Source organism: Nelumbo lutea, chromosome 2 (assembly GCF_056320005.1).
Source record: "Nelumbo lutea isolate HS-2025 chromosome 2, American lotus-T2T, whole genome shotgun sequence".
Taxonomy (NCBI): Eukaryota; Viridiplantae; Streptophyta; class Magnoliopsida; order Proteales; family Nelumbonaceae; genus Nelumbo; species Nelumbo lutea.
The window spans coordinates 73,911,438-73,925,793 of record NC_142685.1 but is presented as its reverse complement, the minus strand read 5'-3'; the positions used below and the strand labels follow the sequence as shown (position 1 = coordinate 73,925,793).

Genomic DNA, 14,356 nt, shown 5'->3' with positions numbered 1-14,356 from the left:
TTACTCGGCTCAACATTCAGCTCAATCCAATTTGCTCTAGGCTGGATAGATTTCTTTTCTTGATGAACTGGGAAGAACAATGGGGTGTTTTAGTATCGAAGACTCTACCAAGGGTAGCTTTTGATCATTGTTCAATTACATTCTATAGAGAAGATTTCATAGGATAGGTCCAGTGCCCTTCAAATTCAAAAATATGTGGCTTAGCCACCTTGGCTTTATTCAGAAAGTCAACAAATGGTGGGAAGAAGGCAGACCAAGGGTGATTTGGAGAGGAATGTTGTTTCATCAGAGATTGCAATTCTTGAAGATAAAAATCAAGGAGTGGAACATAGAGTGTTTTGGGAGATTAGAAGAAAGAAAATAGGAGGTCTTTGACCAAATTGAACTTTTGGATAAGGAATCTTCAGGTACCTTGGAGGAGGGAAACAAAGAGTTAAGGTGGTCGTTGAGGAAGCAGTTGGAGGATATTCTACTTAAGGAAGAGTTGAAGGCAAAAATAGAGGAGTAAGTGGACTAAAGAGGGAGACAAAAACACCAAATACTTTCATTCCCTGGAAAATGGTAGAAAAAGGAAGAACCTAGTGGCTAGTTTGGAAGTTGATGGTGAGGTGGTCACTCGACCTAGGGAGATTGCTAGGGCCTTTGTGGAACATTTCAAATCGATTTTTAGAAGGCCGCTAGGTGAAAATTTTGGTATTGAAGGTTTGGATTAGCCTCGTCTCTCTGAGGATGCTAAAGCTTGGATAGAAAGACCTCTTGAAAGGGAAGAAGATTTAGGAAGTTGTTTTCTCAATGGATAGATCCAAGGCACCAAGGCTAGATGGTTTCACCATGGCTTTTTATCAGGACTGCTCGGAGACAAAATTTGGACTTGTACTCCTTCAGGTTCCTTCTCTTGCTCCTCCTTCTTCAAAGCCTTGTCCTAACCCTCCTCTATCTCTTTGCCTTCTTTTCCAATTAAGGAGGTTTGGTGTAAGCATGTTCCTCCTAGAATTGGCACTTCTTCTTCGAAAGTTGCTCATGAAAAGATTAATACTTGTGACTTACTCCAAAAGAAAATGGCCAAACTAGAGATTATCCCCTCATTGGTGTACCTTATGCAAGGCCAATGCTGAGAGTTGCTATCACTTACTTATCTCTTGTTCATTTACTTCTTTTATTTGGGAATTGAATGGTCTCTTGCCATGTTTGGGTGCAGGTGGACCCCTCCAACAAATGTTCAAAGCTTACTTGCTCCTTCTTTCTTCATTTGGCCAAAGAAAAGGGGAAGAATTATGTGAAGACATTTAAGAGCAGCAATATTATGTATAATTTGGGAAGAAAGGAACTCTAGAATTTTTCTAGAGAATGAGAGAAGAAAGGAAGAATTAATGGAATTAATCATTTTCAGAGAGGTACATTAGCTGAAATCCTTGGATACTTTTTCCAATGTGTCAATGGATGTGTTCTCTGGAAAATGGAAGTGGTTGATTCCTGCTCAACTAAGCCCAGCACCAATTACCACTAATCTCCTCCGGGAATAGGGTTATTGAACTTAATTTTGATGGCAGCAGCTTGAGAAACCCAGGTATTTCAGGTATTGGTGGGGTTTTTAGAGATAAGGAGGGCAAAATTCTAGCTCTTTACTCAGAACCAGCTGGGGAGGGGGACTCTCTTAGAGCAAAAGTATTGGCACTGGTGGAAGGTGTTCAAAGAGAAAAGACTTGAACATTAGGAAGCTGATCGTTGAAGGAGATTCCAAACTGGTAGAAAGTTGGTTACAAGGAGAAGGTTCAAAGTTCTAGACCTACAGCAATGAAAAGAAGAAAGTAAGGTGGTTGACAAGAGATATGGAAATCTCTTTCAATTGGATTAAACAGTGTGCTAACTCATTAGCTGGTGTATTAGCAAAACAAGGGGTGGGGAGAGAATCTTTACTCTGGGCACTCTTGTAATTGAAGGAAAGCTGGGGGAGAGATATGAGGTTTTATCTCTCATTGACTGACTCTTCTTTCTCTTGTAATTCTTAAATATTGTACACTTTTTTATCTATTAATGAATTGAAAAAATGCAGTTATTGATCAAAAAAAAAAAAAAGAATAAGCCTTGAACAGATCCAATGTTTTCAGCCAGTGTATGACCTTGATGGTTATTTCTTCTACCAATTCATCGTTTGATTTTCCTTGCACTTGGAAGATCCTAATGTTCCTCTCTTCCCAGACTGCCCAGAACCCCATCTGGTTAAACCGTAACCTATGGTCATGGCTTATCTATAAACCAAATGGAACAAGAGTTAAATCTGGAATTCTGGATGTCAAAGATCTAGCATCAGTATCTGACATCAAAATCTTCAGGAGTCCCCATAACGGTTCATCTTATTGACCCATTAAAGATAATGAAAGATTATAATATAAGAAAAAAATAAGATATACAAAATTAACATACTAGATTTATAGCATAAGTATTACATGTAGTCATATAATTTATACATGAAAACATAATAGCGAAATGTGATTGTACAAATGCTTTGTCAGTTCAGCACCCAAAACTTAACGATTGCATGGTTGAATGACTTCACCCATAATCACGATTCAGTGAATCTCAGAAGGTGAATATAGATAGGGACCAAATTGTATTTTCTAGGTCAATAACCATCAAATTTGTATTTTCTAAACAGGGACCAAACATCAATTAAACAAAATACTTTGGAGTCAATATCGCGGTCCAGAAGGTCATTCACTGTACATCCAGCACCTCTTAACAGCAATGCCCCACAACCAAATAATGACAACATCTTAATATCAGGAAGACTACCAGGAGATGCTGCCAAGGTAATTGACCTGGAACAATGAACTAGGAGTTAGACGAATAGTGAAAACAAAGAAAATTAAAACATTCATAAAAATAAAAATAAAGCAAGAAAAGAAATTTCAGGAGGGGCTGAGCCCCTATTTTTGACCTAGGAAAAGAAATTAAGGATGAAATAAGAAGAAGAAAATCAACATGTAATGAATGTGCAAAATTTGAAGTCCTTCCTTGCTTATTAATTCAGGCTTTGACATCTTCAAGAGTTCAAGATAGCATACATGTCAATTTAACCCTAAAAAATAACAAATAATAAAAAGGAACTAGTATTTTAACTCACAAACTGAATAATTTAGTTTAACAAAATCTGTTTTATAATTGTAATCTCAAAAAAGTAAGAATGTAAAAGTATATAACAGAACCATGTAGAAAATACCTTGGCAATTAAGTGAGGCGACCCTCCATGGGCGTCTTGTTGCCTAGGAAAGAATTTTAAAGGCATTCCAATGGATCTGATTCTTGGGGGCTAGCTAGAAAGTGGTTGCAAATTGTGCTCCCCCCCCCCCCCCGGCAATCCCAATCCCCCAAATAAAAAAAGGAGACTGCTGCAACAAGCTTGGAGGGCATTAGAAGCCAGCAAGATAAGACTCAATTTTGATAATATCCATAGTAAACGGAGATCCTTCAGGTGTAGGTGGGCTCTTTAGAGATCACACAAACAGCCTGTTTAGCTATTCTAACCCCATTGCCATTGGTAAGGGAAATTCACTAAGAGAAGAACATCATTCGGTACTCTAAGACTGGTTCACTCAATAGATTTGACTAATTCTCTTGTTGAGGACTGCCAGGTTGTGATTGGATGACCCGTGGATGCTCAGGCATCAGATTAGAAGAAGACAAGGTTTTTGGCAATTGGGAGAGAAATCTTTGTTTAGAGGACTCAAAGCCCTAAGGCTGAGCAGTAAGACTGCTTTTTTGCAAATTATCAACTTATAGCTGTGTACCTTTACATTATTAATAAGCATTCTTTGTTGCTTTAATGTTGGTTCACAAAAAAGGTTTCCTTGTGAATGATAATAGACAATAAATAGGGATGCAACTCAGGTTGGATTTAGTTTTCATTTTACAGTACTTTGGGCTCGGGCATTTGGGCCAGGCCCATCAAATTTTGACAAAAGTCTAACCCGAGCCCACCCAAATTGCACCCCTAACAATAATTATCTAGGAAAAAGGACAAGGACAAGAAAAGTAAAATAACAACTCTATATCTCATTTCACCAGTTGTTTCATTAATGCATGTAGTTTATGGTTGTTAGAACAAAGCCAGCTTTTCTATCTATATGATCAGCTGGAAGAATATTCTTGTTCCAATCCAACTGCCAACTTAACTGAAGAGAGACTTTAACAGGGAGATTTCCATAGTGTTTAGATATTCCAACTTCTATTGTTATAAAAAGTGGGTTGGGCAACCCATAAATAATAATCTCAAGTATCAAATAGATTAATGTATGCAATACCTTTCAAGGTCCCAACTAAAAGGGAATAAGATGAAGGAGAAATTATTGCCATGTTTGGTTTATTTCTCATTCTTACCTAAGATGAAATTCTAAAATGCACAAGAATGGATAAAAATAGGCTGAATGAGAAAATATTGCTATGAACCAAACACTTTTTTTCCTAAAAATGAATTCTTTTAAGACTGACAAGTGTCTTGTATTGTTCATTTTCATTCTTTAAAAAAACAATTGTGCTGGTATTTACAAACCGCCAGCCTAGGTTTCCAACAGTCAATGTTTACTAGTTGGCATAGATGTTTTGTAAAAATACTTTCATAAAAGTGCTTTTGTGAAAGTACTTTCATAAAAGTGCTTTTGTGAAAGTACTTTCATAAAAATGCTTTTATAAGAGTACTTTCGTAAAAGTGCTTTCATAAGAGTACTTTCGTAAAAGTGCTTTCATAAAGACTTTCACAAAAGTGCTTTAGTAAAGTACTTTTATAAAAGTGCTTTCGAAAAGTGATTTTATAAAAGTACTTTCGTAAAAATGCTTCCACAAAAGTGCTTTTATAAAAGTGTTTTCACAAAAGTACCTTCGTAAAAGTCCTTTAGTAAAGTACTTTTATAAAAGTGCTTTCATGTAAAAGTACATTTATAAAAGTGCTTTCACAAAAGTAAACATTTATGGCAACAGTTTTGTAGGCAGAGTTTTCTTTTTTTAATGAAAATGAGCAAGATTGGGCATGATTATTTTTCAGGCTGTAGGCTACCCAATTATTGTGTTATGGGACTGATTTTTCATCTAAAAAAAATGTGGCCATGGCAAGAATTTTGTAACCATTAACCAAACACTCTAATGTTATTCGTTCTTGCCTATTCTTGCCTAAAATGAAGAAGAATTAAAAGAATGAGGCCCAAAGCAATGAACCAAACATGACCTATATTGCCATCCTGGGTTCTTCCCTAGATTTTGAATCATCATCATCCAAGCCTTATCCCAACTATGCGGGGCCGGTATCTTCCCTAAATTTTGAATGTTTTGCAAAATAACACCACACATATTTTCGTTTGTATTTGATGAAAACCTTTAAAACCCAGAAGTACATTATGGTCTAGAATTTCAGAAAGGCGATATTACAGCCTAAATATTCATTCCTGTGACAATTTAAAGTTGATATAAAACCTTGAAAATAAGTAGCAATCATAATAATAGAAAGGAGAGCTTACCACATACATGGCCAGGCAAGTAACCAGGTCCCAATTGGCTTATCCAACCGAGCGAGCCGAGCATAAGGCTGTACTGCCTGAGGAAGATACAGATCGATCCATGACTGCTCGACCTTTGAACCCCCATCCAAACCACTATTGGTTCCCTTCGGCATACCAGAAGAGGTAGATATGGTTGCAATGGATATATTCAAATTACAACGGTCATATTTACTATAAGTAAATCTAAAATCATCAATCAAATGGTATTTGGGTTCTAGAGTTCTGAGATGGACAGGAGGCTTGCAATGGGGCACTGAGCATTTAGGGTCTGTCAAGGAAGCCAAAGAGGAAGGATCAAAGAGCGAGCGAGCGAGTGAGTACGAGAATGGAGGAATCCGTAACCTGCGAGAAGCATGTGAAAGGCAAAATGCTGCCATCTCTCTCTCTCTCTAATGACAGGAGACTGAAATACAGAATGTCCACCTCCGTGCTAGGATATATAGTATGGTTAAGGAGAAGGAAATAGCTTAGATTGAGACGTGAAGATTGGTATTTTGATGATAATCTGATAATGAAAAATCCACATAGGAAGAAACGAGAATGGAATGGCTGGAAAAAAAATCAGAAGTCGGCTCAGCTGTGAAGGTACACAAAGCTTTGTACAGAGAAAATAGAATTTGCAGGAGATGGGGGCGGAAAGACTAACAATTTTTGAGACAGCAAAAGCCACACAGCTTGGTGACTCGGGAGGGCCTCAGCTTTTGATTGAGCTACGTTTGACTGAGGAAGCTACTGGCCCGTCGAGGTGACACCGGACGGGAGGGGTTCACCGTTTGGGTATGATGCGCGCAGAGCGTTTAGGAGCTAGGGCTTTTGACTCAGCGGCTTTCTGGCGTTGCAACTTGCAAGAGCCAAGAAATCCGGAGAGCCCGTCAAACGCACTGCGTTTGGTTGCAATTCAAACGCAAATATGTACGGGTGAGCTGTGAGCATTCGTTAAAAACCGAATCCAATAAACTGAAATTTTAAAAATGGAAATAAAAAAATGAAAACTGAACCGAAACTGAATTACAATAAAATCGAAATAACAGAAACTAAAGTTATATATTGTATATTGTATATTATATATTATATATTATATAATGAATTTCAGTTAATTCAGTTTTTCCCGTTTAACCAAATTTTTAATTCTGAAAACCGAAATTCCTAAAAACCGAATTACCCAAAAACTGAAACCAAAATTTTCGGTTCGGTATTTTGATTTTAACCGAATAATACTCACCCTTATGTACAATGCATATTTACCCTTTTTGGTTCATGAATGCAAATGGTTCACATTTTAAATCGTTTTTTGCACTTATCTTGTTTGTTTGAAATCAGTGCAAAGTGTGGGCCCATCATTAAATGTTCCAACTATCTTATGCTTCAATGCCTTAACTTTGGTCAAAAAGTTAATTTATCAAAATAATACAAAATTGTATCTGTTGCTGCCTAGAATGGGCTAGGGGCAACACTGTTAATTCGCTCCTGAGCCGAGGTGTGGCTGAATAGTCTGAGGCCTGGGTTGGTCGAGGGCTGGTAGGCCTGTCTTGCGAGGAGTAAAGAAGAGAGAACGTTAGAGGCCTCGGGCAGGTACCTAAGGGAAGACTTCAACGATCAAGTTAGTTCGGGCTTAACTCAATGTGGACGAGGCTTAAAGTGGGAACACTCAGACAAGGCACAAGGAAGTTGGAGAGTTCTCAAAGTTCTTAAGTCTAGATTCTAGATGTTTACCTTGAGGGGGTTGTCCCCTATTTATACTTAAGGCCGCTAGGAGGTAGGTGGGCTCAGGCAGTCAAGATGTTGTCCTTTCTTGAGGAGCGCGTCCATTCGAGGCTACTGCGTGCAGCTGCGCCATTGGCTCCAGGTTGCACATCGAACTCTGCTTCGCGTGCGCCCTCATTGTGTCTATTCTGGGTGCCGCTACCTGCCACGTGTACGTGTGCTACTGGTTAGGGCCACGTAAGCCTACAACATTTGCCCCCCACTCTCGAATCTGTGGTGGGGGTTCAAGCTAAGGACCTCAACTTCGACCGAAGAGAATGCGTTGCATTTGTTGGTAGGGGTCGCTAGGCTTTCTTTATGAGGGTTTCGGCTTCGCCTAAGGAAAATACCTCGCCTTCGGTGGGGAGGGCCAAGAAGCTTCCTTTATTGGGGGCCTCAACTTTGACTTGTTGGAGATGAACTTGGTGTTGCCTGCAGTGGCGTCAACTTGATCTTTGCTCCTCTCCCTAGGGGGCACTGTGGAGGTTTAGCTACCTAGAGGCCTCGGCTTCAACCTCTGCACCCATGCCGAGCTTGGGCAAGAGGGGCTTTTTCCCCCTTGTCCTATTTTTTATCGGCACCAAAGTGAGTCTTCGTGAGGCCCTCGCTAGGGACACCAAGGGTGTCACAGATGGTTAGGAGGCTATGACTTATTACACTAAATGGGTCTTGCTATTGGTGAACCATAGCCCGTGAGGGGGACAGGTTCCTACAATGAGCGTGGACCATATGTGCCACGGGTTCTCATGCAGGTGGGGTCGTGGTGTGGCACCCATAGGAAGTACAAAGCCAGGCAAGCCAATTTGCGCATTCTCCAGTTTGGCAACACTGAGTGAATCGGTCAACGTGGTGAGGGGGGTAGTCGGCTTGCCCGTCGTCGCTTCGTCTTCCTGAGGGTGGTCGTTGCATAGCCAATGGATTGGAAGCGATCTAGGTCATCATTTTCCTTTACGTAGGGGCCTTAGTTGCGCTTTCTCCCACCATTTGCTTCCAAGCATCTTTGCCTTCGAGTGACCTTTGCTTCCCAGAGCCTTTGCTTCCAAGAGACCTCGACTTTCTTGTTCTCCTTCGAGTTTTCAAAGTTTCATCTTCTTTAGGTAAAGAATCCTCTTGCACCCATGTCTTACTCAGACTCTGGCCGAGAATGCTATGAACTCCCCATCATCTCAGGAGCAAGCTCCTTCCAAATCCCGTCAGCTACCAATTGTAGCGGGGGTGCGTTGAGTGGACATGAGGTCCAACCCTGAGGCCTAAGGTCGAGATGCTGAGTGAAGGACTGCCCCAGTAGGTTCTAAATGTAGTCGAAAGGGCGATGAATCTCCTGATGAGAGTGTTGGATCTACAAGGCCGAGGGGTCTCTGGGGTCACCCGTCATGGTAAAGGGCGAGGGAGTTCCCGAGCCCAACCTAAGGACAGTGGCCGAGTACACGGCCCGAGGGGTGAACATAGGGTGCATGCCATGTTCGGAGCAAGATAGCATTATTGACTTCAAGCAAGTAAAGACCTTAGCTAGAAAATACTATATCCCTAGATCCTATAGGCTTAGGGTTCCTAACACCAGTGAACAATCGTGGACTCTAGAGGAGGGGGAAATCTGTGTTTACCAACACTTTCTAAAGTTTGGCCTTAGATTTCCCCTCCATCCTCTGATCACCAAGCTACTGAGGTGGTATGCTATATCGATCAACCAGCTTGCCCCCAATGCCCTTAGGACCATCCTTGCTTTGTTGGTTGTGGCTCGACTTCAAGATGTGGAGCTGACCGAGAAGATTTTCCACGCCATGTTTGTGCCAAGGCCACACCCTCAAGAGGGTGGTATATACTACTTTCAATCTAGGATAGGTCGACCTATAGACAACCCCTCATTCATACACAACGGGAAGAGCAAATTCTTCTTCATCTCCTGTCCCGAGGGTTGGTCCTTTAGGTCAGGCTAGGGGGAGATGCGCTTGGCCGCTGAGAAACCCATGCCTTTCCTTGGGGACGATGAAGCTGCTGTGGTGACCCATATTCTCATGTTGGGGACGATCCAAGCCAAGCCCCTAGTGGAGGAGGAGCTTCCCTTAGTTTTTATCGGGCTCAGTCCTGCATGCCTCGGTAGGAAAAGTCCTATTGTCGACTTTTAACACGTTGATCTTTCACTTTTACTTGAAGGTACTAACTCTCGTTTCACTTTGTTGCAGAGATGTCGGTTGATGCGAAGAGGTTGCTGTTGGAAAGGGCCCAAGCCAAGAAGAGGGTGCATCGGGGAGGCAGGCACCGAGAGGGGCTACTCCTGCCAAGAGGACACCTTGAACCTAGGCTCCAGTTGGCATTGGGGCCGACTAAGGCAAGAGGTCGGCAGAGGGGAGCTGACCGCGAGAGACTGGCTAGAAAAGGCCAATTGATGCGCCTCAACCCCCTTTGGGGAAGAGGTTGGTGCACATGGACTGCCCAACGGAGGGCGGTTTGCGAGGGAGAGAGGTCATTGTCGTGCAGAGGGGGTCACTGGCCAAGGGGCCTACGACAGGTTGATGTGAAGAGGTTGTTGTTGGAAAGGGCCCAAGCCAAGAAGAGGGTGCATCGGGGAGGCAGGCACCGAGAGGGGATGCTCCTGCCAAGAGGACACCTTGGCCCTAGGCTCCAGCTGGCACTGGGGCCAGAAAAGGCCAATTGATGCGCCTCAACTCCCTTTGGGGAAGAGGTTAGTGGACATGGACTACCCAACGGAGGGCAGTTTGCGAGGGAGAGAGGTCATTGTCGTGCCGAGGGGGCCACTGGCCAAGGGGCCTACGACAGGGCCTTCTTTTGCTTCCCCCCTTCTTCCTAAGGGCCACTAAAAGAAGGGGAGTTGGTTACACGGTGGATGTTCCACCCATAGTGGCCCGTTCAAGAGGGGGATTCCCTTGATACCATGGGGGTCGAGAAAGCCCTGAATAAGGGGGTGATCCCTCTGGGAGATCGACTGGCCATGATGAATGGGGACCCCCTCAAACTCTATGACCACGACTTAGACCATTTGGTTGAGGTATGCTCTTCTGTCATCTCTCCTTGTATGTGTGGTCTTTCCTTTTGGATTTAACTTGCTGATGGGGTTATTTCTATTGTAGGTCAGCCAATACTATATCAGATTGGGTGATCAAGTCAAGATCCTCCTTGATCGCTTAAAGAAGGTCGAGGAGAAGAAAGAGCGGCTCGAGGTGTGGGTCACTAAGGCTAAGAGTAGTCAGGACACTACTGTCTCGGCTGCAAACGACGAGAAGGAGGCCTTGAAAAAATTTGAGCTTAAGCATGTCTGCATCAATGAGGCCTTAACGGCGGCTCAGGCAAGGGCGATGGAGGCCAAAGAGGAGGCAAAGGACACCGTCGCCATCTAGAAAACGTCAAAGGAGTACCAAAGTTGTCTTGCCGATTATGGGGTTGATTCCTATATGGAGGGCATTGAGGACACCAAGCTCAAAGTGTTGAGGTTGATGCCCAACTTCCCAGTGGACGAGCTAAAGGTCCCCCGGATGTCGAAACTCTTTCTACTGAGGGCCCCATCGCTCCTACTATTGAGGTCCTTGTTGCTCCTGCTGTCGCTGAGGACTCTACTGCTCCTACTGTAGAGGGTGATGCATAGGCGACTCTTCTGCTCTTTTTGTTGTTTCTTGTATTTTTGTTTACCTTTTTCGTAAAGGGTCTGATCTCCCCATCCGAGGCCTTATTTTGTAATATTTGAAAGTAAACACTTAATGAATGATATTTTTTGCATATATTATGCCTTTGTTGCTTCTATCTCTCTTTTTTTTGTATATGAGGGTCTATGCCCCCTTCCAGGAGGTCACAAGTAGCAAAAAGTCACCATTCTAGGTGGCCTACCACTTAGTTGCTCGCCTAGGAAGTTGAATTTAAGGAGATCGGCCAAGGTTAGGCTAAGGCGCCGAGGCGATCAGGGCCCCTTACCTCTTCAGGAGGAAAGGGAGGCGAAGTCCTTAGCTCTCCTGGCCTGCTTTTCACCTTCATAAGGTGCTGGTTGGCGGATGTCAGGGGGAGCTGCCGAGGTGTCGGGGTTGCTTCCCTCTTGACCTTTGCCTCACTAAGTAAGTGAAGCCGAGGTGGCCTGTCATCGCTGAAGGGTCGAGGTGAGTTGGATATCCTGGCTGACCTGGCTTGACTTTCTTAGGAGTGTCCTGGGGTGTGATCTCTTAGATGGTCGAGGCTTCCAAGATGTGCCTGGCCAAGGTCCCTGTGTCCTTCCTATCTGGCAAAGCACTTATGTTATTCTTAGTGTATGTTCATTACAGGCCAAGGTTGTTGACCGAGGTCCTTGTCTTTTCCTGCCTTAGCGCGAAGGCGAGGTGGACGTATGGCTCCTCGGGAGCCATGAGACCGACCACCATTCAGTCCGAGTGTGTAGCCTCAGAGGAGGCTGTACACGTCAGTTGTCGTGTGGCTGAGGGGTCCTGGCTACTTGTCAAAAAAATAACAACTTGTACACTAAGGCAATGGGCTGAGGGGGGAAGAACTTTGCACTCGTATTCACCATTCAACTAATAGGGAGTACATTCACTGGTAATACATTTGGAAGTTCCATGTTTGAGAGATAGGTCTTCCATTCAGATGCTCGAGTCGAAACGTGCCAGAACTGACAACTTGCTTAATTCTATAGGGACCTTCCTAGTTGGGGCCAAGCTTGCCTGCACCGACACATTAGAAATTGTTTATGGGTTTTAATCTCCAAGATTACATCAGCCTCACCCAAGTCCTTGGTATCAAATTTAGACAATTAAAAATTGTTTTGTTTCTTTTACTACCTCTAGATTTGTTCCCATTATTAGCATATCATCGACATATAGACAGATCATGACTCATTTATCATTTACAAACGTGCTATACATGCATTTATCAAAATCATTTCTGTTATATTTATTAGTTACTAACACATTATCAAAATTTTTATGCCATTGTTTGAGAGCTTGTTTTAAGCTATTCAAAGACTTAATTAATCTACATACTTCATTTTCTTTTCCTGGCATTATGAAACCTTCAGGTTACTTAATATATATTTATTCCTCTAATTCCCCATTTATGAATGTTAATTTTACATCCATTTGGTGAACTACTAGTTTGTAAATGGATGCTATATCAAACAAGACTTTAATTGTAGTCAACCTTGAAACTGGGGAATAAATGTCAAAGAAACCTACATATTTCTTTTCTCTAAACCTTTTAGCAACTAATCTAGCTTTGAATTTATCTATTGTACCATCTTTCTTTAATTTTTTCTTAAAAATCCATTTACAATCCAATGCCTTAATTCCATGAGAGAGATCTACAAGTTCCCAAGTGCGATTAGTGACTAAAGAGTCAATTTCACTTTTTTTGGCTTCTTTCCAAAATACTGCATCAAGTGCAGTTACGACTTTCTTATAGGTTTCTGGGTCCTTGTTCGATAGAAATGTTAACATTTTGTCACCCAAGTTTGTTTCTTTCCTTTGTTTTTTACTTCTCCTTAAGTCTGGTCTTGATTCTTAGAATCAGTGTTGCCTTGACTAAGTGAAGTATTGATTCCTTGAGCACTCAATTATTCTTGGTTTCTGTTTTGGATTTGAGAAGGTTTTCCATTTATTGTTTCTTTTTTCCAAGGAAAAATGTGCTCAAAGAACTTTGCATCTCAGGATTCTATTATTATATTATTTTCTACAACATTATCAATTGTTTTAATTACAAGGAACAGATAAGCCACATTGTTTTGTGCATATCCAATGAACACATAGTCACAGGTTTTCGGTCTCAATTTCTTTCTTTTAGGATCAAATATTCCAATCTATGCTAGGCAGCCCCAAACTTTTAGGTAGTTCAAATTAGGTTTTCTGTTATGCCAAAGTTCAAAATGTATTTGTCCTTTCTTCTTGGGTGGTATTTTATTATATAAGTGATAAGCCGTTAGGATAGCTCCCTTCCCCCCACAAGTTTAGAGATGCACCTGACAAGTTTGGGGCTGTGGTTTCATGTATGATTCCGTTTTCTTCAAAGAATTTCCTAATGGTTTGTCCATCATATTCAATCCCTTTATCTATTCTCAGTTTTTTTATTTTATTTCCTAACTGATTTTCTACTTCTGTCTTGTAGTTTATAAAAGCTTAACCAAGCTCATCTTTTGATATAAATAAGACTACTTTTACATATCTAGAAAAGTCACCTGTAAAAGTTATATAATACCCTTTTCCTCCTTTAGCTTCATGATATTTAAGGCCTTTTAGACCACTGTGTATAAGTTGTAAAAATTCAGTTTCTTGTTGTATACTTTTATGAGGTTTCTTAGTGAATTTTTCTTCTACACATACTTGGCATTTTTCATTTGTCAAATTAATATGAACATTCAAAACTCCTAATTTACATAATTGTCTTAAATAAGGAGCACTGCGATGTCCTAATCTAATATGCCAAATATTAAAAGATTCAACAATATAAGCAAAAGAAGAAGCATTTTTATTCATAATAATATCATAAATATTCAGTACAAATAATGCACTAACATCATATCATTTTCCAATCAATACATTATTATAATTAACACAGCCTTGTCTGCTTCAAATGTGAGCTTCAATCCTACTTTGTTGAGGAGTGCTCCATACCAAGTTTTGTATGATCTCTGGTATATGCAATACATCATTCAGCATCGAAATTTTTTTTGAAGTTAGTTTCAAGAGCACATTTCCTTTGTCGATGACCTTCGAAGTTTGTGAGTTTTCCATGAAGACTTGCTCTCCCTCAACTTGAGTTGTGTACTCATAGAAGGAGCTATGGTCCCCACATATGTGCTTGGTAGCACTAGTGTCCAATACCCACTCCTTCGACTTGTCAACTAAGTTTGCCTTAATTAACATGGCTATAATAACATCCTCAGTCAAATTGACTTTCAGTTTCCTAGAGTCTTTCTTCTTTCGATACTGGCAATCTTTCTTGTAATGATCGGGTTTGCCACATACATAGTAATTTCCTTTCTTTTATTGCTTTTTGAATTTCTTATTATTCTTCACATTCAGATTCTTTTTGAATTTTATAATCGTTTCATCAATCAAATTAGTTTTGAAAATCTA

At 41.3% G+C, this 14,356-nt stretch overlaps 1 protein-coding gene across 23 annotated transcripts in view; it reads right to left on the bottom strand.

Moving 5' to 3' along the window:
• PPT1 (polyprenyltransferase 1) overlaps positions 1 to 6,463 on the bottom strand; it is a 57,136-nt gene extending 50,673 nt beyond the window's left edge. For 16 of the 23 annotated variants that reach the window (XR_016107775.1, XR_016107781.1, XR_016107778.1 and 13 more), the window contains exons 1-2: positions 5,508 to 6,461; positions 2,684 to 2,819 (exon numbers count right to left, since the gene is read on the bottom strand). Coding sequence is in view for 9 of the 23 variants with exons in the window: in XM_088972351.1 (XP_088828477.1) it covers positions 2,684 to 2,819; positions 5,508 to 5,926 (555 nt within the window). In the remaining 14 variants the exon portion in view is untranslated. Of the gene's footprint in view, positions 1 to 2,683; positions 2,820 to 5,507 lie in introns of all 23 variants that reach the window. The other 7 variants (XR_016107776.1, XR_016107777.1, XR_016107774.1 and 4 more) reach the window with 1 other exon arrangement.
• Positions 6,464 to 14,356: the final 7,893 nt, after the last annotated feature.